This window comes from Apium graveolens, chromosome 4, assembly GCF_009905375.1.
Source record: "Apium graveolens cultivar Ventura chromosome 4, ASM990537v1, whole genome shotgun sequence".
NCBI classification, from domain to species: Eukaryota; Viridiplantae; Streptophyta; class Magnoliopsida; order Apiales; family Apiaceae; genus Apium; species Apium graveolens.
This window is the reverse complement of record NC_133650.1, coordinates 258689723-258714858: the sequence shown is the minus strand read 5'-3', so window position 1 is coordinate 258714858 and position 25136 is coordinate 258689723. Positions and strand designations below refer to the sequence as shown.

The 25136-nt window shown below is 34.0% G+C and overlaps 2 protein-coding genes across 2 annotated transcripts; both read left to right on the top strand.

Moving 5' to 3' along the window:
• The first annotated feature begins 335 nt into the window (after positions 1–335).
• LOC141720872 (uncharacterized) lies at positions 336–1438 on the top strand. The gene has a single exon (XM_074523523.1). The coding sequence runs from the start codon at positions 561–563 to the stop codon at positions 1230–1232; it is 672 nt and encodes a 223-aa protein (XP_074379624.1). The 5' UTR covers positions 336–560; the 3' UTR covers positions 1233–1438.
• A 7093-nt stretch (positions 1439–8531) lies between these two features.
• On the top strand, positions 8532–11888 carry LOC141720871 (putative CoA ligase CCL5). The gene is made up of 5 exons (XM_074523522.1): positions 8532–9831; positions 10842–10987; positions 11098–11165; positions 11308–11410; positions 11516–11888. Exons 1-5 carry the CDS (start codon positions 8631–8633, stop codon positions 11627–11629), a joined length of 1632 nt encoding a protein of 543 aa, XP_074379623.1. The 5' UTR covers positions 8532–8630; the 3' UTR covers positions 11630–11888.
• Positions 11889–25136: the final 13248 nt, after the last annotated feature.

Here is a 25136-nt window from a genome sequence, read left to right as displayed (position 1 = left end):
TAAATTTTTAAAAACTGTGCATAAGCTTGTGTAAGTGGTTAAATAGATTTGAACAGTTAAAATATTTTTCCCTACATAAATTTTTTTCGACAAAAAAGGCATATATACAAATAAAAAAAATTATGCTCACTCCAAAATACGGACAGTTCGTGCCGTGTATATTTTAACTAACTATTTGGTCAGAGGTCAGACATCACAACAGTGTCTTGAAATCAACAATTCATCCGCTCTGTAACAATCTTCCTCGTGCATAAATTAGCATACTAAATTAGAATTGTCTCCACCAAAAGCATCGTTTCTCTTCCGCTCCGAAGCTGCCTTTCAACATATTAGCTCCCCATCTATTTGTCGTGTATCATAACTTCTACAAACAAGGTTTCTTCATACCACCTTCCTACAAATCTAACATATCTTTGCTCCACTTATTCTCACACATATATAAACACAACATGCTCATTACCCTTGACAATATCAAATTCTCGCCCATCACAATTCTCTCTATTCCGATTTTTTCTAAAATTCTATCATTAACCAAAAGAGCGTCATCATAAGCTATACATATGGAGTCTCGTCCGAATTTTGCTGCCCTAAGAGAACTCCAAGACTCCGCGAATAATCTCCTTCATTCTCCAACGACGAAACGAGCATTAGTCCAGGAGAAGTATGTTGATGAGGTATGTGAAGCATCCCTCCAAATGCTTGACATTTGTGGCACAACTAAAGATGTTCTTACACATGTAAAAGACCATCTTCACGAACTTCACTCAACCTTCCGTACCATTGGTGTAGGCGAAACCACGATAGAAAACAAACTAGGAGCTTATTACATTCATCGAAAGAAGCTTAAAAAAGAAATGGTGAATTGCTTGCGGTCGCTGAAAGAAATGAAGTCTGATCACATGTACCCTATTGATCACAATCTAGCAGTGGTTGTCAATGTGTTGAGAGAAGTGAGAATAACAACGATTTCGACAGTGGAGTCACTGATGTCCTTAATGTCAATGCCTAGTCCTGATTCTTATAAATCATACATAGGGACTTTTACATCCAAGTTTATGCGTGTTAATAGCCTGAGCTTGTGGGAAAATTGTGATTCAACAACATTTCAAACAGGGAATAAGAGATTAGAGGCTGTGGAAATTGCTATCGAAGACCTTGAAGTTGAATTAGAATGTATATTTCGGCGCCTGATTGAGACCAGAGTTTCTCTTCTAAATATACTCACCAATTAGGCTACAGAATTGAGATGGGAACTGGAAACTAAAATTTTAAAGTTTCTAGTTACTCTGCATAGCTCCGCTATAGAAGTAGCAATATCGATTCTTTGATTCGTCATTATTCTCCGGGGATTAAAAGTAGGAATGAGGAGTTTGGGTTACATGTCATTTCTTGTGCTAAAATATTCTTTTACATAAATAAGTGATTTGTTTTTCATATATTTTTCATTTTCTGCTGGGGATCAACTGTACTCCTCGAGTGAACCTCCAGTGGTGCTAATCAGCTGACTAGTTAGACAAACATAATTATATACATTACCCTTCGGCACGCTTTTTAATACTCCTTTAAAACATAATTCCATACTATTTTTTAATTTTTTTTTCTGAATAAAAATTTTATGTATAAACTTTTATTCAAAAAAAATATTTAAAAAATATTATGAAACTATACTGTATAGAAGTCTCGAAATACGCGTAAATAGTAAACGTTGATAACCCGGTGATACGGAGGTAGTACTAGTTATACATAATCTTACCTAAATATTTCTCAAACTTTTTATGGTAATCAACTAAAGAGCCTGTTGGCTATGGGCCCAATCCTGCCCACTGAACAAAGACCCGTTTGACGATTATGGTACTGGGCCAAAGGTCCAACAGGCCCATAAGCCGTAGGCCCATGAAGTGCCCCAGGCTAAGATCGACCTTTACCACACCCCCTTTTCACTCCTCCCCATTAATGAGGTGTAACGGATGAACTTCAATGGGAATATCTGATATAAAACCCCTTGAGAAGTAAGAAATTGAGATACATTCTCATTCTCTCAAACTCTCTCTACTTTTCTTGTATTTCTTTACCCACCTTACAACTAGATTCTTATTCTCACACCGGAGGTGAATCCCTCGCATTCTCTTCCCTTTCAGGGCTACGACGGTTTCTAAGTGGCTGAAGCCTGTTCATTCATCCCGAAGGAATCTGGGCGTAACAGAGCCCATGTTTGACTAATTCCTGATAATGCCTCGTCAAAATTTTTGCATTCAGTGGTCCAAATCGTGCCCACAATTCTTCCTTGAAAATTGGGCACGTCACTATTTTTCCTTCTTCCTTATAAGCTCGTCATAACTACTGCCACCACTGGTTGGCATCCTCCTTGAAATGGAATGGTGTCAGGGATATTTTTTCTTTCTACAGTGCTTTGATATATGAAGAACTGATCAACTTAATTGAACCATTGCGTTGGATCTTTGCCTTATAGGAAACTTAAATTTGGACATTTTGGATGAAAAAATATGGTAATTCTTCTCGACATCCACTTTGTGTTCCTCCATGTTGAAATGAGAAAGATTATTTCAACTAGCATTGTTGTTGCTTCCTTCTTTGTTTGCAACTCATACTTCCACAATTTGTTGATTGTTTCTTGCAAGGGGTGTATCTTTTCATTAACACCAAGTTCCCTTCGGCTCAAGACATCTTGAAGTCCACGAATGTAGCCTCTAAACTCTCAATTTTTTTCTTATTCAATGCTACTGTTATAAAATAAAGATCCTAGTAATATGTCCCAATCAAAACTGTTGGAAATAATACTAACTATTATAGCAACATAAAGGCAATTATATATCGTATTTAGCAAGCCAAGGCCAAGATAACAGTTAACGCAACAAAGCAGGCAGGTAAACAATAAACATATCAGTAACTGAAATACTGAAGAGAGAACATAAATTGTACACATAACCATAACTTTAACAGAGCGATATAGTGACTGGAAAAGATGGTAGCCAACAGATATAAAACACCAAGAAAATTACAGCTGAGTCGTCAGACCTTGCTCGAAGTCCTGACTGCTCTTGAAGAGATAATTGCCCCCACATGTTGCGTTGGGATGCTTACAATGTCTCCACCAGGATAAAATAGCTCGGAATTATATGTTCACAGCAACAAGAAACTCCACCACGTCTAGCACCTCAGTCGCCGGAAAAACAAAGCAGCTCGGACTTGTGTTTGGGAGAAAAGAGAATATAGAGCAGAGTAGAGAAGAGAATGTATGTGTGTTGTGTATAAACTCAGCTACTTAGTCCTCTATTTATAGTAGAGGCTAAGTGTAACTGAGAATTAAACTGCACAATTAATAAATAAATCAAAACTGATGAATTTTGAATTTAAATACAATTGTAAAATAAATCAAAACTGATGAATTTTGAGTTTAAAATACAATTGTAACATCTTTACATTTATCACTCACATTATTATATCATATTTAATATTAATTTGAAATATTATCAGTTACAAAGTTATATATATATATCATAATCCGGGTTTAATGTATCAAACGAATCTGACTAAGCCCACTTACGAACTGACTTAGTCCAATTCAGCAACCAAACTCAGCCCAACAATATTAACCAGGCCCAAACTGATAAATAAATTCTAATTAAAATATTAAATCATAAATAATTAAAATCCTCGCCCAGGTCGCCTCGCGTACGCGAGATGCCGAGATATTCGGCCAAATCGCCCCGGCCCGGTGCGGGGCGGCGGCGCGCGTGTGCGCGTGAAGCACACAATAATACAATGGACCATCCCACACTTTAGTAGTTGTATACTACCCATGTGTGTGATACCATATAAAGCCTATACCCCTTTAATTATTTTCAATGTGGGACAAAAAATACACTCTCTTTTTTCAAGGTTTTTCAAGCTAACTTCATGTCACATTCTCTATGGATTTCATTAAGCAAAATTTTTAAAACCATAACTACCCATGTGTGTGATACCATATAAAGCCTATACCCCTTTAATTATTTTCAATGTGGGACAAAAAATACACTCTCTTTTTTCAAGGTTTTTCAAGCTAACTTCATGTCACATTCTCTATGGATTTCATTAAGCAAAATTTTTAAAATCATATATGAAAGTTTAAGTTCACATATCATGAAACAACTTCCAATCATTAGATTTTAGGATTATCATCAAGAATATAATAAAATTATGATCTATAATCCAATTTTCTAATAAAAACTACTTAAATTTTATTCTCCTTAAGCTGAAAATGAACCACACATATTTTTCAGGAATAAGACATGCCTTTCTAATGACCATAGTTGAATTTATACAAGTGATTCTAAATAACTGTTTATTAAGTCACTAGTAAATATGACACTAATTTGCCAACTACTAATAACCGCTACTAAAGCTACTATCTGCTGATAAGCAGGAACCAGTAATAATAACTACTCCCTCTGTCCCTTTAAACACTTCCTCTTTGGTTAAAAGCACATGTTTTAAGAAAAATATAAAATATATGCTTAGTAATGATTGGGTGTACAATGTTGGAGGGAGATTAGCTAAACTTTCCCCCCATTTTACTTTTTCAAGTGACAAGTTGACAACCACCAATCAAAATCCAGCATTACACACACATGGATTGGTAGTAACATTACACTTCTCACATACAAATACAAAATTAATCTTCTTTACAGTAGTCATTACAGTCAGTTGATACAAAACAGAATTTAAAAATTTTCTCCTCTACTCATAAAATCTACTCCATTGGTTAAACATGAATGGTGATGGATTCTTTCTTTTTGATCTTAATGAACCATCACCACCAGAGCCTTCACACATGCAACATCAGTTTGATTTAAATGAACCACCCGTTAACAAGACAAAACTGAAGCTTAGTATAGATGCAAGATCATAAATTCTTATATTCTTGCTAAGCCACCCGTCAAAGAAAAATTCAGAAAAATCTTATCAAGGTGCAATTAAAGATGTTGCCATTAAGTACAATGTCATAGTAAGAACAAGTACCTTTCGAGCATACACAAACAAGTTAAAAAAACAAAGACTAATGTGAGACTTAAAAGAGATTATAGATAATTAAAGAAGCTTTTGACTTTACGGAATAGTCATGACTCATGAGTCACCTTTGATTTACCCTTGGCCCAGGCTTATGAACGATGCAAACTAGTCCAGAGGGTTTACAAAACAAAACAAACATTCAAAGTAGCTCTAAAATTGGTAGCAGTCCCCTAAAAATTTTATTAACGTTTCTGCAGGGATGGGGAAAAACAATTGTAGTATATGCAGATCTAAGAATCAGATTGGGCATTTCAGTCAGAAAGCAAAAAATCATGAACACAAAATCAAAAAATACTTACAAAATACTTACAGGACATAATTCGAAACTTATATACAAACACAAAATCAAAAAATAAATACCTAATTCGAAACTTATATAAATACAAAAATCGCAAGATACTTACAAAATCATGAACACGAACATGCATCTTCAGAATCGGAGCTAGGATCGCCATTAACGGAATCAGATTTGGGATCGTCGTCACCGGAATCCGAGTGCAGCTCTACCAAATCGGTGTCACCGGAATTATCATCACCCTCATGGTCATTAATTATATCTATATGTGAAGGCGATTGAGGTTTCTCGTTCACCGTACTCTCCGATTTGTCTTCATATTGCTATGAACTTACCCCTCTTAATTGATTGTACTGAAGGCTGTAGCCATGTTTGCCGTCACAGAGAACCCCTTTGTCGTAGTGGTCAGGATCAGAACATCGATAGGAACCCGTAGCCTCATCATCGCAATCTGAAAATCCATAGTGCGTATTCATATTGCTCAGTTTAATTGAAGAAAGAATTACAGTGGAGGAATTAAGGTTTATGGGTGAAGAAAGAATTGAAGGTCGTGTTTAATCGTAGAGTGAATAGGGAGGGGTTGAGAAATTAGGGTTCATGATGAAGAGAGAGTTGGTGAGTAAAAAGGGGCTGCCTTTTGTTTTGGTTTTTATTTTTGTTTGTGATTTGGATATTTGGGCACAATTTTTAAAATAATTCTATGAATTAAAATGAAAATAGGAAAAGTATTTTGAATGACCCAAAAAGGAAAATAGGAAGTATTTTAAGGGACGGAGGGAGTATTAATAATTTAAAACAGAATAACGGTATAATCTACTACTGAGCAAGTTAGCTAAATGTGATTTATTAGAGTAACATAAGCATGTATAGGTTTTAGGTCTTTTTTGAAATAGTTGCTATCTTTCGAAATTGTTGATATAAATTTGGTCCCTTCTAAATTTATTTCTGGTTCTAGCCCTGTAAATTACTGCGGAAGCACAGCATGAAAGCAAATGAAAAATCAACTACACAAAAGTCTTAACGTACGGGGAAGGGATTAGGGGAGCAAGTTAGGAGGCTGATTGTATAAATCAAACTGGTAAAAATTCCTAACCTTTTCAAAGGCCAAAGTGTATATTTCAAAGGTATAGATTCTGACCCGGAATTTCGAAATTCATAGTTTCACGTTCTTAAGCTATTCTATTCTTTTATATATTTATTATAGGCAGTATCGTTGTTTTTGGGTCTAAACGTCTTATCTTGTAAAATGTAATTTTTTAAAAAATATGATATCAATTCAATCCTCCGGTCGTACTCGCGAGTTCATAAGGAGAATCTATATTTGTTAGATGTGCGTTGAACTAATAAAAATATACATGCATCATTTTACTAACTTAATTTGAAGTCAAGTTGAATGAGGAATAAAAACAAATTATCAACAGTATTACCAACCCCATGTTTAACATGTATCTTCCGTCAAAATGCAAAAACCATACAAAATTTGAATAGAAGACCATAAAAAAAAAGTATGGGAACGTGTTGAATTTTAACACGATAAGGGGAGACCCCATTATATTTATAGACTACTGCAAATTGCAAATAATAGCAAAAAGTAAAAGAGTCCGGAATGTGTGATATATACGCCTCATCATGAGTCGTGATGATAAAAATAAAGGAGAGATTCCCAAATAATTCTGGGAAAGGTGGTATGCGCAGTCTGCTTTATCTTTTAAGTTTTAATCATCAATTGGTGGGGGCATTTTCGATTAATTATTTTACTGGTTCGAGGTAGATGGACTAGAATATCAATCTCAAGCGTTATTTTTCAAAACCTAATTTTCTTATCTTAAGATTAAAATACCTTTTATTTTATTATGACATTGAGAGCAAAGGCACATATAGTAGCTTCACTTCATTATTACATCAGACACTGTGTTCATCACCCAATTTATGTAAAATCAGTTTGAACTTTAGTATTTAATGGAGTCTTTGAAATAACAATTTTGAAAACAATTTGAAGAGGGAAAGGTACATGCAGGATGCGGCTGGTCTACAAGTGAACATGTGAAACAGGTTCAGAATTAAAATAAAAAAATCTATCGATATTATACATGATTGATAGCTATTACAAAACAAAAAAGTTATTATTAATATTCCAAATAAATTTTTCTTTTAACATTCTACTCCAAAGTTTTTACTACTGGTGAATAAAAGAAAATAGAGACGGCTAAAAAAAACAAGATATTCTCTCATATGTTCCGGAGTTTTTTCAAAAAGAATAAAAAATTCTGAAAATGAACATTTGGTAGAAATTATTAAAAATATTTATTTAGAATTTTTGAATCTCTTCTCTTCTTCTGAAAAAAATTCACGAGCACTACTTTAAATGAAAATTTTAAAATTTCCACTTCTCTTCTCTAGCTAATCTAACTCGAGAGCACGACTTGAAAACAATATTTTAAAATTTTATATTCTTTTCTCTTTTTAGTTAATCTAACTCTGGAGTACAGCATAAAAATAATAAACTCGTAATAACATTCAAGTAGAAAAAAGAATTATTGAAGCATTTCTTCAAGGGTAATAACGAAAAAATTACTAAATAAAATATATAAAAATAACGGTTATACAAATTTTTACTTAAAGAGACTTGTGTTATGTTATTAATGTATAATATGATAAATAAAATTATATCTAAAGAGTTTGATGGATCAATAAATATAGTTAACAAAATATGCTTATCTACTTTTTTGACTAATAACTATTATAGAGTGTTTAAATTTTTACAAATTTTTTAAAACGTCACTAGGTAGTGATGCCACCTAATTTAAGAATTTTGTTCTTTTATTGATGTTTCTCTTGCAAGGTAAGTTTATATCGTCCACCATCACAAGCAATCGAACATAACAAAAGTTTTAACGGTTACCCGTAAAAGAAATAGCATTTTAATCATGAATACGTCTTCAATATATGAATAATTAACCGATTTTTCGAATTTAGATAAAATAATCACTTAACTTTGAATTAGTTCATGTTCGATTTTGGAGGACTGGTCCGAGTTCATTGATTTTTAGAACTTATCATTACAATCCAAGGATTACAAAATTATAGCACGAGTGAAACCGCCCATTGACCATATTCCACTCCGTTTCAAACAAGTCCTATAAAAACATGCTCTTACACTAACCAGACTCAATCATCATATCTTTGCACTCTTGCTTAAAGACACACAAATAATATCCCACTCGTTTGCACCTTTAATAAAACAGTGTTTTACATCACTTCCATGGCCGTCGATCCCAGGAGTGGATTTTGTAAAACAAACTCCACCTTTTACAGCAAACGCAAACCTATTGCTTTGCCTAGTACTCAAGTTATAGATGTCACCACCTTCATTTCCTCGCAATCTCATCATGGTAACATCGCGCTCATTGATGCCACATCCGGACACCAAATTACGTTCTCCCGGCTCTGGATGGCTGTTGATTCTGTAGCCACAGCTCTTTCGAATCTCAGGATTCGAAAGGGTGATGTCATTCTATTGCTATCTCCCAACTCAATTTATTTCCCGATTATTTGTCTTTCGGTTATGTCACTCGGTGCTATTATCACTACTACAAATCCACTCAACACGACTTCTGAGATTGCGAAACAGATCGCTGATTCGAAGCCTAAGCTGGCCTTCACTGTCCCGGAGTTGCTGACAAAACTCGCTGATTCGAATCTGCCGATTGTTCTGATTGGTAACAAGTCTGATTGTTCGGGAAATTCTAAAGTTATAGCTACGTTCGAGAGCATGATGAAAACCGAACCGAGCCAGAACAGAGTCAAGGATCGGGTCACGCAAGACGACACTGCGACGCTGTTATACTCGTCTGGTACAACAGGAGCTAGTAAAGGAGTGGTATCCTCGCACCGCAATCTAATGGCTATGGTAAAAACAATTGTTGGACGGTTCAGATTAGAAGAAGGATCGCAATCATTTATCTGCACCGTTCCTATGTTTCATATCTACGGATTAGCTGCTTTCGCTACGGGACTTTTAGCTTCAGGATCGACAGTTATTGTACTCTCAAAATTCGAGATGCACGAAATGCTCTCGGCAATTGAAAAGTACAAAGCAACTTATCTTCCACTAGTGCCCCCTATACTTGTGGCACTAGTGAATAACGCCTATCAGATAACAAAACGATACAATTTATCGTCGTTACAATCAGCGTTATCTGGCGGAGCACCATTAAGTAAGGAAGTAATTGAGGGATTCTTGCAAAGGTTCCCAACTGTCACAATATTGCAGGGGTATGGATTGACGGAATCCACTGGAATCGGTGCGTCCACGGATTCGTTGGAGGAGAGCAGAAGGTACGGCACGGCGGGGATGTTGTCACCGAGCATGGAGGCCAAGATTGTCAATGCAGAAACAGGTGAAGCTCTGGGAGTTAATCAGACCGGTGAGCTCTGGCTAAAGGGACCAACAATTATGAAAGGTATCTAGCAGTAAATTAACTTCCAATAATTCATATTAGTTTCTTTACCTATGACATGTGCTATTACTTAATTTGAACTTTGAAATCAAACCATGCAGACAATAAATTTGTTACGACCGATGAAGAGAACTGGTTTGTTTATTATACATGTGTAGTAGAGGACAAGTATTCAAAAACACATAGCCCATTGTTTATTATACATGTGCAGAGGGAATATTTGTTTATATTTATAATAAATGACACAACAATTTTTGTTTTATGCAGATTATCATAACCTGTTACTTTATTTTGATAAAATAATCCCAAATTCTTTTCTTGTATTTCTCCATCACAATTTCAATACATAGGATTGAACTCTAAACCGAAAAGTGAAAATGAGTAACATGCAGTATGAAGTAGAATGGAATTGAGAGTGATCAGACTTATGATAAGGTATAATCCTATGAAACATAGTCATCAAAATACCCCTTAATTTGTGCAACAACAATATTAATCCCAGTTTCGAACATGGCTTCAACAAATGATATTTCCAGAGCCGTTTTTTTTATTTTCCAGGGCCGTTTTTTTTTTTATTTTCAGAGCAATTGTGTTGCATATCCCCCTCCATTCACAATTTGTAACATATTTTAGCACCAAATGCTACAATCTGAAAGTAACATTCCTGAATTCTCTATAGTATGGGCAATTTTACCTATATGTTGAACTTCTTTGGAGGCACACGGAAATATAATTTTGTGCATGTTAAAAGTATCATTTAGTGAAGCTTGTTAGTATTTTAGGGAAAAAAAAACTACAATACATGCAATCTGTTCACTGTGATCTCCATGACTCCATTTATGTTCCTCACCGAGATATAATCAGAACACTTCAGAATTTAGCTTATAATAATGGTTTGGCTTTTAAAAATGTCGCTATTCCTTTGCAATAGTTTTTAAATGATTTTAGTTGATCATTTCACTGTAGGAAGACTTATACCTATCAAAGATTTATTTTTCGGTGTTCTGCTGCAGGTTACTTCAGTAATGCAGAAGCAACTGCCAATACTTTAGATTCAGAAGGTTGGTTAAGAACTGGAGATTTATGCTACATTGATGATGATGGCTTCATATTTGTTGTCGATAGATTGAAAGAGCTGATCAAATACAAAGGCTATCAGGTGAATTCACCATATCAGTTTTTAAAGCACGATTTGTTTTCCATTTTATCATTTCTTTGAGATAAATGAAATATGCTTACCATGTATATGGATGTCATTTGACTTAATAGGTTCCACCAGCAGAACTAGAGGCATTGCTACTTACTCATCCAGAAATTTCTGATGCTGCTGTAATTCCGTAAGATTTCCTTAATGAACATATCTTTACTAGAGGCACTACTATAGGGCTACAATGGAAGTTAGGAAGGCTCCGCTTATTTTTAAATGTATTGGCCATTTGATTTGTTAATGCGACTTCTTTTGATCTATGGGTGTTTCAGATTCCCTGATGAGGAGGTTGGGCAGTTTCCCATGGCATATGTGGTGCGTAAAACTGGAACTGATATTTCTGAAAGTGAAGTGATGAACTTTGTTGCTAAACAGGTATGAATAAAATCTTGTCATTTCCACGCCTTCAACTTTATATCTACCTTTGATTTGGATAATCAGCGAGTGAATTTGAAACTTAACATTTTAATGGACTAACAGGTGGCTCCATACAAGAAGATTAGGCGAGTGGCATTTGTGGCTTCCGTTCCAAAGAATCCGTCTGGCAAAATACTAAGAAAAGATCTGATAAGGCTTGCAACTTCCAAACTTTAGATACTAGTCATAGCATTTCTGTATACAAGTGATGGTGTTTGTGTCAGTCAGGGTTGATCCTCCTTCGAAGTATAATATTCAGCAACCCGGCATCTAACGTCCGTGTTTTCTCCAGAAGCTGTGAGAAGAGCTCCGGTCTTAGGCTCTTAGCTTTGCTGCTTTTTTCTATACCTGCAACTGTTACAATCTGATAACGGATAATCTTTTGCGTATTTTTTCTTTTATATTATCGAATTTAAATTAAAAAATGATAGCTACACCGAATTGGCTCCAAAATTATTTTTAAATGTTTACAACTAACATGTATTGTTAAAAAATTTCCTAACAATAAAATGTGACACTGCGTGCATATCTACGTGTACACGAATTAAAACGTTCCAATTTCCAAATATCGTAACGCGTCATTTGATTAAAAAATTTTGAAAACTAATTCAGATTACCAAGCACTATTCACTTAAAATCTTTGACAAATGGGATCGATTTCACTTGTTTAAACATCAATCATAATTTAGTATTGCTGTCATAAACATATTATTTCTGAATTTTATAAGAAAATTTGAGCACACCCACTTTTTTTTCAAATCTTATCTTCTACCTCCATCATTTCCACTTATTCATTCCATTCTCTGGGACAAACACAAATAAAGGTCATTTAAAGGTATTATGGGTGAGTTAGGCATATTGATCGAAACAACTTAACTGGTTGGTTTGTTAATCAAGAAACTGGCTCTAGTTAACCCAACGCATTAAATCATGGACAGATGGAATAAGTTTTGCTTAAGCATAGGATGGAATGAAGTTCAACAAGTAACTTTGCTAAGAACAAAAGAAGCTCAACGAGTACTAGGCTTAAATAAACCTTGAACAAGTGCCCCATTTAAGGGTAGATCATCTGTACTGAGCGAATAAATTGCTGCTTCATTATGGGCCTCTTTGGTCACAAATCTATAATTCCGCTTCTGATTTATAATTTCATAATAATTTATTAACTAGTCTTTCTTGATCCAATTATATATCGAATTTACAATCTATAAACTCATAAGTTAAATGTTAAAAATGACGTATTTTTCACAATTTTTTGATTTACTTTTTTATTAACTTTAATTTTTAAATATATGTTTTTTTTGGATTTTGATTTTCGTGTTTTTCTTTAAGGTGGTTTGTAACCGACAGATTCGATGTTTAAATTCTTGTAGTTGAGATTTAGATCAGGAAAGTTGAAATTAGTTTGTGTTTCGATTTAGTTGATATGATGAAAATTTGTTTTACATGTTATCAATTAGGCTTATTAACCTTTTGACCCCTGAAGTTTATGTGTTTGTACGTATCAGCCCCCGAATTCTATGAGCGTACCCATAAAACACCAAGGTATGTACTTACATACCTTTTAGCCCCTAACCCGATATTATAATAAAAACGTTACAAATCGGATGGGCAAAGTTGTCTTTTCCTATTGACATTCCCTCCAAAATAAAGAGAACTCTCCCGCCAAACCTCATAGCCCCTGTGGTTATATATATATACAAATATGTATGTATTAGCTGATGTTTTATTAAAGGAGTAAAGAAAATGGAACCTAATTGTTGGTGTGGAAGAGCAGCAGTGCTAAGAACTTCTTGGACGGACGCAAATCCGGGAAGGCGATTCTGGGGTTGTTTCCGTTTCATGGTAACTATCGATGTAAATATCAATTTCTTGTATATGGGTTAAGGATAATCATAAATCTTTATGAAATTGCAAGAGGATCGGAGAAATTCATGCAACTTTCATTTATGGTTTGACCCTCCTATGTGCCAAAGGTCAAGAATGATTATTCATGGGCTGCTGAGAAAAATAGATAAGCTAGAAGATGATTTGGGCAAACATGAGGCTGCTGTTGAAAAGAAAGGGAATAAGAGAAGTCCTATTTTGTATTATGTAGTCATGATATTATTAGTGTGGGTGTTCGTAGTGCTGAACAATGAAATGGAGTCGATGCCGAAAGGATATGAATTACCTAAGTGAAGCTTTGTAGTAGTGAATAATGAGTACCATGTATGACTATGTACTACTTTTGGCATCTATGTAATGAGAAGCAATAAGGAATGAAATGAAAATATTTGCAAAACAAAGTAGTTTCATTACTGCATAATGTAACAAGTTCAAAAGCAACAAATTGATTCAGAATTTAACAAGTTCAAAGCAAAATAAAGTCTGAACTGCAAAACAAAGTGCATAACATTACATAGATTTCCAATAATATAGGTTCCTCATGGATCCTTTTTTTCCTTAGTTGCTGAAGGGCCTGCTGGTTTTTTGTCATTCTTTATCTTTTGTAGTGCTTCTGCCAGAGCTCCAGGTGTGATTACACTTCTACCATAAGATAAAAAAGGTGCAGATTTGAGTTCTGTTTTTCCAACAATTGTTTTGTATTGCTTCGCTGGTGGTACCTGTTTCCCAAATTTCATTGGACCAGTGTATGAGTTATGCTCAACTGGTGTGTTAACCTTTGTAGATGGATCCTCATCAAGACAAACTGGAGTGTCTTCTGTGTTTTTGAACCTCCCAAAGGTTGTTTTGATGTACAACCTATTACTCCTTCTTGGTGCCAAATTTGTAGCAACAGCAGCTGGGGTCTTTCTTTTAAGATTATTTCCTCCAATGTTCAACCTCTCAACAGGTTGCCTCCCTTGATCAATCTTGTCTTGCATTTCTTTTTTAATCTTCTTTCTGGTGGCCTCCTCTTCACTCTCAAGCATTATCCCCTTAACCTTGTCTGTGACATTCTTCACAGTTGCATCCATGACCTTTTCTGTGCCACCCTTCTGCTTTTCTTTCAGTTGTTGAATTTTCCTAGCAGCAACCATGATAGGGGAGTCAGTAGTAGTTGTTAGTCCTAACCTTCTGACTTTCAATTTTTAATCCTTCTTGCAGCAACAACTATAGGTGCATCATCCTCATCATCTACAGTTTGGCTTGGTTGTGTCATTGGTGGCCCTTCATCAGGAAAATCCAACAGCATCTCATTGTGCTCATCAAGTCCTCTGCCTTCAATTTGATTGTAGGTTTCTTGAATTTCTTCTTCATCAGTTGGATTTACATCAACCAAGGGATTAGGTTCAATTGGAGCTTCAGTTCGAGGATGTAGTTTGGGACATGTCCTCCTGTTATGTCCCACTTGGTGACACTCACCACACCTACAAGTGTTCAAATAGAAGTTAGTAAACGTAATGTGCAAACACATTAGAACTTCAGTTTTGCAAGAGTTTTTCATTCATTACCTCACACTTGCTTGAGTAGTCCTGCTCAAAATTCTTACTCCATTATGTGCTTTCTCAATGATATCTGGCATCTCAGGCCTTCTCTTCTTTGTTGGCCTTCCTGGTTGTTTCTCCACTGTGGGGGGTCTCATAAAAATATTGTGCTTTTCCCAGGAACTGTGTCCATTCATAGCATCTCCTTCACTCCCATTAACATTTTCATCTTCAATTCCTACTAATTCATGTTCATTGGAATGATGAACATAAACATCTATTTTGTTATCATTATCTAAGGCATATGATCTCATACAATTCACATCACGCTGAGTTTGTATTAACACTAACCCAACTTCCAAATATCTCCTAGGCAGCCTATAATACAGAGAACTATGCCCACCATAACCTAATGCCTTAGTCCACCCTCTAAGATTATCCAAAGTAACTTCATTAAGGTCCCGGAAATGATAAACGGTAACTTTCCCCCACATATTCAGTCCTGAACAATCTCTTTAACTTTCCCCCATGAAATAAAGACATACTAATAACATCCTCACCTTCAATACAGAAAAAAATGTTATACCAAGCATTTTAAACAAATCAATACATGCATCCCATTTTAAACAAACAACAACTGGGTTATCAAAATTCAAGCTTAAACATACATCGATACATTAATAATCAAAGTTTAAAGTTTAACCATTAATAATCGAAACATTAATTGATACACTAATTGATACATAAAGAAATAGATACAAATAACCAACACATACAATTAAAACCCAATATAAGGGAAAAAGAAGTACCTCCAGAGCTCTCATCACTACCCGCCATTGAATTCCACGACCGAGAGTTCCTAATCGCCGGTGATTTCCAAGAACAGCTCTCAAATTTCTCAATTTTGTATTAAGGACAATGTTTGGGGTTGAAAGAGTATATCAAACATCAAATGTCACAGGTTTGATGTGAAAAGACAGTTTTACCCATCCGATTTGTAACGTTTTTATTATAATATCGGGTTAGGGGCTAAAAGGTATGTAAGTACATACCTTGGGGTTTTATGGGTACGCTCACAGAATTCGGGGGCTGATAGGTACAAACGCATAAACTTCAGGGGCTAAAAGGTTAATAAGCCTATCAATTAACATGTCAGAAAATTTGTTTTACTGCACAGTTCCTGCTTGTCATCAATTAAACGAAGACTTCAGAGTGGCTAATTAGTGTTTGAGAGGTTTAATTTCAGCCTGAGGCTGGCATTACTTCTCTAGGCTCTGAAGCTTAAAAGACGCAGATAATAACCTTTCACGAAAATCTTCATAATAAAAATCAGTCAACTATTATTACACGTATTTATCAATTTATCAATTTATCAATTATTGATTTTAAGTCATGAATAACTTATTATAAGATTAACTTGATATGGAGTCTAAAGAAAACGAAAATCAACTAATAAATTAGTAAAGAGCTTGGGCCAATTTTTTTTCTAATATAAAATCCACAAATTGAGATAAATGTATTTAAAATTTATTTATTTATTTAGCAAAAAAAAATTATTTATTTACATATCATTTAAGTAAAAAATTCTTACTTATAGGTAAAATTATTCGAACACTTATATATAAACCACTTATCCATTCTAAGTAACAAATTACTTTATTTTAAAAAATTTCAAACGGGCACTACATTTCTTGTTAGCTCGTAAATATGAACTTGAATTTCAAAGGGCATGTGTTCTTACAATGGAAAAATAGGAGTTTATATCTATCTTATATGAGTTTGGTGATACAATATATAATTAGATTAAGTAATAATTATATATGTATCAAAATTGAGTTAGATAATAATTATATATAGATAATTAATATATATTGCATGTCTCGATCACAAATTGAAAAATTGAAGATCTGGAAAGAAATATTAGTATAAAAGTACGAGAATATTTGTACAACAAGTATGGCATATTATGAGTCATTGTTGGGTGATTATATACATAGTCATATTGTTTAATGGATATGGGAATTCTTAAGATGTAGCCTATTGTTTGTGTTATGATTGAGCATTATTTCCCTTAAGTATTGAGTAAAAATATTATTGAAGTGTTATGCATTAATTGTATTATTTATAATTATTTGGATTAATAATATAAGTTGACACGTAATTTTTTCATGTCATATATTTTTTGTGCGCATTTCACATTGATAAATTGAATCTCGTACTTGTGTGTTTTTTTCCTAAAAAGTGGTATCAGAGGCAAGTTTCATGTTGTATTGAGTTGGAGGGATATTCGATATTCAATTGGTATGGAGAAATACTTTGATGTATTCGATGACAAGAAGCCTACTAACGTGGGAAAATAAAAAGTTGCGTGTAGTTTAGCGGTTCGCTTGCACCGTGAATCAATTTGTTCGGACTTAAAATAGTATAAGATGGAATATATCATCACTATTGTTTTAATTATAACGACTGAGAATTTTGCGACATAATTAAGTGAGTAAAGTATGATTTTGTGGTATAATTATTAATTATGTGATTAAATGATGATTAACTGTCTTTATTGTATATTAGTATCTGGGAGCGTAGTTAGACGCGTTCCAATTTAAAGAGTCAGCTTAGGGGTTAAGTTGTGTTGTCGGGCCGTCAGTTAGAGCAGAACCCATCCTAAAAAGGGATTAAAGTGTTTAAAATGTGGAATATGTGTTAATATGTGAAATGAAATGTTTAAGTAAGTATTGCGTTCTAGTGACGTGTCGGTTGGTAACAGTAATTGTGAAGCGTAATTAAAACGCTGAGCGTCGGGCCGTCAGACAGAACGTGACCCGGTATGCGAAAAGAGGAATAATGATAAAAAAGGAAATTTTATGATCAGACATGAGTTGTGATGTGTAAGTATATGTGCTTGCTTGTCTGTATGCATGATTACGTGATCTGTTAATTTTTTTAAACGGATTTAAGGGAATTATTTAATTTAAATAAGGTTTATTGAACCTTTATACATTTTTATAAAATTATTCGAGTAAGGTTAAGGCATGAAATTTGTTTTGTTACCTTCAAGATAGTCCTAGAGACTTTCTAAAAATGATAGACGGATTTATTTCGAGACCGTGGCATTTTAAAATGATTTTATATAATTAAAATGCTATTTTCAGCATAAACTTAAAAAATCATATAAAATCAACCGTACGCTCCAAAGTTTATTATGAATAATGGTTGGAAATCTAATTTCGAGATCTACGTCTTAAAATTGTCATTCGCAATATTTTTCAACTTTCTGAGAGAGATATATTTAATATTTAAATTCGATTTTATTGGAGTAAAAAGAGAAAGGAAATCAAACTAAAAAGGGGATTGGTAATTTACTAAATTACCCCTGCCCTCTATTATAAATACTAGCTCATTTTCCCCCTTTCTTTCTTTTTTCTTTCGCTGACACTCCCATTTCTCTCTCTCTCTCTCGATCACTCCCATCTCTCTCTTTTCTCTCCATCACTCCCGAGCCTCTCTCTCTCTTAAAAACTCTCTAGGTATATCTTTTTTTTTTGTTATCTCTCAACAATCCTTCATGAAATTCTTTGATGATCATATATATATCAATAGAAGAGTGTGCATGTGTGTATATACACTTGCATGTAGGTGTATGTGTGTTGTGTGTGTTCGATGTGTGTGTGTTCACCGAGAACCTCTCGGTTCTTGTTGTTACCTTGTTTAAGCATGATTCCTTGCAAATGAATGATATCTAAGATGTGCATGTTAGTTATTTTGAGGAATTGATGGAAAATCGGGGGTTTTGTGGTTGGACACCCTCGAATGAGGGCACCACCGTGAAGCCACCGCCACCGGTGATGAACTCCGGTGAACCGGTGGTGAGTGATGATGTTATTACTCAGCTCTAATATTCATAAAACTTAATTTCGGTACTTGCATGTGGTGATTGCCTAAAAACCGAATGGTTTTTGATCTTTGAAGTTATTAAGTTGATTTTGTTGAATAAAGTGAATTGATGATGGTTTTGAAATTGTTTGAACTTGTGTAATTGTTTAGGTGCTTGAGAAATCAAAATTTGATGTTGCATGTTAAGGTTTTGGTTCGGTTTTTGTACAAATAAAAGGGAATTGGATTTTGTGACTTGATCTTGGTGTAAACTAAGTTTAATTAGTAAGAAATGAGATTGCATGTTGATTTAAAAGAGGAATTAGTGATGCATGTATGTTTAATTGGAAAATCCGATTGAGGTTTGAGTCACTAAGTGATGTTTTGTTGAATAATTCGAAAATTATGATTTAGAATGAGTGTTTGATTTAATTAGAGAATGAATTTAAATTGCATGTAAGTATATATGTATAATTTGGTTCGAATTTTAATGTTAAAAGAAGGGCAAATGATTCTTTTAAAGGTTTTGATTGAGCTATGTGTTTATGTAAACTAACGTGGAAATTGATTGATTTTGTGGTTGGTATTTGCAATAAGGCCGAATAGGCCATATGAATTTAGAATCAAAACTTGATTTTTGGTAATCAAAGAATGATGGGGTGTATATAGATGAATATCTTTGGATTTGTTTGCTTGATTGTTGTTGTGGTTCGAATTAGGGAATAAAAGAAAAGGGAAACTAAGTTGTTTGATTGTAAAGAACTATAAGTGATAGTTATGGTCGTAAAGATTTAGTTGTGAATGAATCGTGTACTCGTATGAGTTACAATAGTTTGATTTAAGGAATAATCGAGAAAAAAGCGAATATAAGTTGATTATTGAGTATACAAAGATATAAAGGCTATGAGTAAAGAATGCGTTATGTGCTATGTGCATGTGTGTATAAGCTATACTCGTATAGTTCGAGTCAAGAGTATAATCGAGTTATCGTATTGAGTAAACGTTCTGGGAATGTGAGTTGAGAAACTAATTAAGGTTTTGGTTTTGGATTGTACATTCGGAGCGTGAGGGCATTCAGGCTAGGAAAGGGAAAAGTATACTAGGTGGTAGTAGTTCAACCTTTGTGAAACAGGAAAGCGAATTCAGGCAAGTAACTCTATTTACTTGTGTAAATGGTTATAAAGAGGATATTGTTCATGCCATGTAGAGTATTGAACTTTTAAAGAAATGTACCCCTTTTATTGATTCTTGAGATACCCTGTCATTGATCTTGTGAACTTGTTTTTGATAAACTTATTGATCCAACCCTTTGGTAACCCCTTTTTCCTATTATGATTACTTGTTATACCATGAACTGTTATAAACCCTATAAGTACCTTTACGAACCCCTTGTAATGATGCTTCATTCCTTGTTTACCTTATAATCTATTGATCCCTGAAATGGTTTTGATTTCCCTAACTTGAGTACCTTGTTATCATTGATCAAGATCCCTAGAATTGAACCTTGCTTATCCTTGATTCATTTCCTTAACTTTGAATTCTTGAAATTGAACTTAAGAATGAGTTTCGACTTGAAAGAGTCTGAATGATTTCATATTCTTGGTAATGATAAAATGAATTTAGTAAACCATTCTTTTTCCAACTCAAGGTTTCCCAATGAATTCCTGATGGATTGGATTGAGACATAAGAGGCTAGTGGGACTAGTCCAGTAATATTAGAGGCTAGCGGGGCTAGTCCAGTTTAAGGATGAAATTACGCCATTGGTACCTTAAAGACCGGATGGAGGTCGGTACGGGCTGATCACCCGTATTATTATGAAATGAAAGATAAAGTAGTCCAATCAAGGGTTCTATAACTATTTAAAAAGGAATTGAAATTTCCTATTTAGTAATTGATTCTTTGAAAATGAAAAAGATTTATATTGTTTTTGAAAAGAGTTGATTGTGATATTGTGAAGCTTACAGCTTGTGAACCCTGATTTGATTCTGTTGATCATATAATTGATTCCCAAAGATGAAAAGATTATCGCTTTCCATTTGAAAGATCATTTGTGATCCTGTTAATGATTTGTGATGAACGTCGGCTTTCACCCTATCTTGAGCCTTGTTCCTTGAAAGCCCAAAGCTTTTCTTCATAACCCCTTTCATAGCCCAAAAGATAGAAATCTGCCACCTAGAAATGGTAAAATAGAATGCCCTGAGATCAGTAATGGTATATTGTGGATTTTGTATTGTAGAACTGTTTTTAGTTACTTGCTGAGTTTTATACTCATATGTTTTATTTTAATCTAACCATGGCAGTTAAGCAAGAAGATGGCCAGGCCTAGGCGCACTGCTCGTAAGAGCGTACCTGGTGGTCCCTACCGTGTTGAGGGCTTCCGGTTGCCAGAGCAGATAGTACAGGTTTTGAGTGAGCAAGCGGTTAGCGAAGAGTTGTTAAGATACAATGGGTTATCTATCAGTTCCAAGCGGGGATCGACTATGTATATTTGGTTTTATTTTAGGGTTGTAAATTATATTCTATGGTTGGTAGTTGTAATCTTGTCTCATACTTTATCATGTTTGATCCTGTTAGTAGCTAATCGGGGTTTATGCTTATTTAATTTCATAGATTAGGGGTGTGTGGGTCCTCATTTTCTAGCCCCGAGATTGAGGGCGTCACATTAATGGCTTGATCAACTAGGTGAATGTTTAGATGATATTGTTTTTCTTTTTCAAGAGGCCAAAGGCTTGAAAAAGAAAGGATCGGGCGACTCAACAAATGAAAGGACACTCGTAGTGGTTGATGCACGTGATTTCATAGATAAATATGTTGTTGTGATGAATTATGGTAGTTTGGATGTAAGTATACGGGTTTTAGTGATTCTCAAAAGTTGAAAGTACGATATGAATGGATTCTTCTTCGAGGGGTTGCATTGACGAATGAGAGTTGATGTTTTGATGGTTATCATTCAATCTGTTATGGAGTATTGGGTTGAGGGAAACGATTTTTGGGCTCCAACCCAATAAGTTGTATGAGCTTGGTGATACAAGACATAACTGGATTGAGTTTTAATTGTATGGGTAGATAATTGTTATCATAATTTGGTTGAATAATAATTATATGTAGATAATTATTGTATATGATATGTCTTGGTCACAAATTGGAAGATTGGACATCAAGATAGGAAGGTTTGTAGAACAAGTATAAGAAAACTTATAGAACAAGTATGGTATGTCTTGATGTCTAAGTTTGGGATGCTTATATATACGTAATCATGTTATTTGATATATATGAGAATACTTATACATATATAGCCTTAGGTATTGTTGGAGATGCTTGAGTATCGTTTGGTTTAAGTATTGGGTTGGAATACCATTGAGATATTATGTATATATTGTATTGTTGATAATTGTTTGGATTAATAATACAAGTTGGGACGTGATTTTTTACGTCATATATTTTGTGTGCATATTCCGCATTGATAAATTGAAACTCATATATGTGTGTTTCCTCCTAACAAGGGGAACTAAACGAAACCACCTCAATGAAGCATTATGAACCTGCTTGGATTTATCTTGTCCAAATCGAATATTGTTATGGATGATAAGGTATGAAGGATAAACCAAAAGTTATTATAGGACTTATGATGTGCAAAGGATACGTAGGCACCCAAAAATTGAATCTGATATATTAAGAATAATTATGCGCTCATTTCATACTCGGGTAGCATAAAATTTATGATATAATCTTAAACCAAAAGCCATTTGAGACATACAAGAAAATTAAAATATTATAAGTAGTTGTAGTACAACTACAATTGAAACAACCCGACTTTTTGGACTTTTAAATCTAACCATAACTAATACAAAATTCAATAATTAATCCAAAACGTTATTACAAAGGTGACTATTACAAAAGCGCAGCTAATGAAAATCCAGAAGTCAATCTACGCCAAATTTAAGATTCTCGAATTCCAATGTTATCCAACACGAATCTTAGCGAAACCTGAAATTTGTTAGTAATGAGCTATACAACACAACAAGAAAATAATCGATCAAACTAGCAATCCAAGTAACACATACACATATAACAAAACATGATAATCTATATGATACGATATACGAAACAAATACCTTCGATACAATTTCGATACATATTTTTATCCTTATTCGATACATACCATACACATAGCACATAAACAAAAATAATTCAAAATCCATAATCCATGCCACGACCACTACAACCCGGTGATAACGGTCCAAAATTTTCAGAAAATTGTCATTACAATCCGGTGACTACGTTTTAAGTTCTTATTTGATATGTTTACAAACAATGACATAAATCATACATCCAAAATTATCGTTGAGAGACACCATGCATACATAACAACACGTATACTCTAACACATAATACTTTCCAATATATCATCACTTATCACATGTTTTGATAATCAAATATACACGTATAGTACACAATTTTAAAAACACTAGTAAAATCGATCAAAAACTTATTTCAAAACCTGACCAGATATGAATATAGCCTTTTGACCCTCTAAACGATGTTTTCTTGGAAAAAACGAATCACGAAAATTGTAGAAAATGAAATGACCTTTCCGAAAAGTCTAGAACCAATGAACTTATGATGAATTTTCTACGAATTTTATAAGACTGCTGATTTTGGTGTATAAAAGCCATATAAATTTTGACAATATATAAAAAAGAGAAATGCGAATATGGTGTATTATAACGATACAAAACCCTATATCTTACCTACAAGTTATCCATATTAGAATCTGATCCAAATTTTAAGCCCATTGGTCTAATTTAATTTTTAAATTCTAATTTTTATCTAATTTTTAATCCTTTTTTCTATTAATATGTTATTAATCTAATTCTAAAAATTACGGGATATTACATACTACCCTCCTTAGAAATAATTTGATCCCCACATTCACAACAATCTTATAATCCGAAAATTCGGCACTAATCTCATATAATCAAATTTAACTATGATTCATAAGATCGAATCCTAGGTAATGTACTAGTCCAATACCTAATACACTCTAAAGGACAACATGGCTCTAATAGTAACTAAAATAGCCCGACTTTTCGGACTATTAAATCTAAACCAAAATAAATACAAAATCCAACAATTAATCCAGAACGTTATTCCAAAGGTGACTATTACAAAAATGCAGCTCACAAAAATCCAGAATTTAATCTACTCCAAACCTAAGATTCTCGAATTCCAATGCTATCCAACACGAATCTTAGGCGAAACCTAAAATTTATAAGTAACGAGCTATACAGCCTAGAAATAAAATTAATCGATCCAATTAGCAGGTCAAGTAATACATACACATATAACAAAATACGATATATGATACGACTGCGCTATTCCATTTGAAATTTCATAGCGTCTTTCAAGTTTGGGATTCGGAACTGCGAGTAAATTTGCTGTGTTCGTATAGGTTAGCGATAGATCTTTCCTTGGAAATCAAAAATAATAAGATATTTGGGGGGGAAAAACACAATCAATGGATTTTCGATACATATTTTTATTCTTATCTGATCCATACAATACACATAGCACATAAACAATAATAATTCGAAATCCATAATGTATGTCACGACCACTACAACACGGTAATAACGGTCCAAAATTTTTAGAAAATTGTCACTACAATCTGGTGACTACGGTCCTAAGTTCTTATTTGATATTTTCACAAATTACGACAAAAATCAGAGATCCAAAATCATCGTTGAGACGCACCATGCATACACAACAATACACATACTCTAGCACATAATACTTTCAAATATATCATCAATTAGCCCATATTTTGATAATCAAATATACACTCATAATACGTAATTTTGAAAATACTAGTAAAATCGATCAGAAACTTAACTCAAAACCTGACCACGTCTGAATATAGACTTTTTGACCCTCTAAACGATGTTTTCATGGAAACACAAATCATGAAAGTTGTAAAGAACGAAATGACCTTTTAAAAAGTCCAGAACCAACGAATTCTGACTTACAATAAATTTTTTACAAATTTAAATTTTCTACAAATTTTACAAGACTTCTGATTTTGGTGTTTAAAATGAAGGGTTTCGAGCACATAAACGCGACGAAAACGATGTAAAATTAAATTAAAACTAGAATAAAATTGAAACCTTACACAGGATTCATGCGAAAATAGATATTTAATTCTTAGTAAGAATTTTTACCTTAAAGAAGCTTTAAGAGTTCATTAATGGAGGACTAATGGAGTTCCAAACCTTTTTGAATCACCACGTATCCCGCTCTCGCGATCTACGCTCTACGGTATCCACAAGAACGCTTTTTTTTGAAGTATTGATATGTACTAGCCCCTGAAAACTCCATCTCTACCTCTCTTCCTATTTCTCCTAGA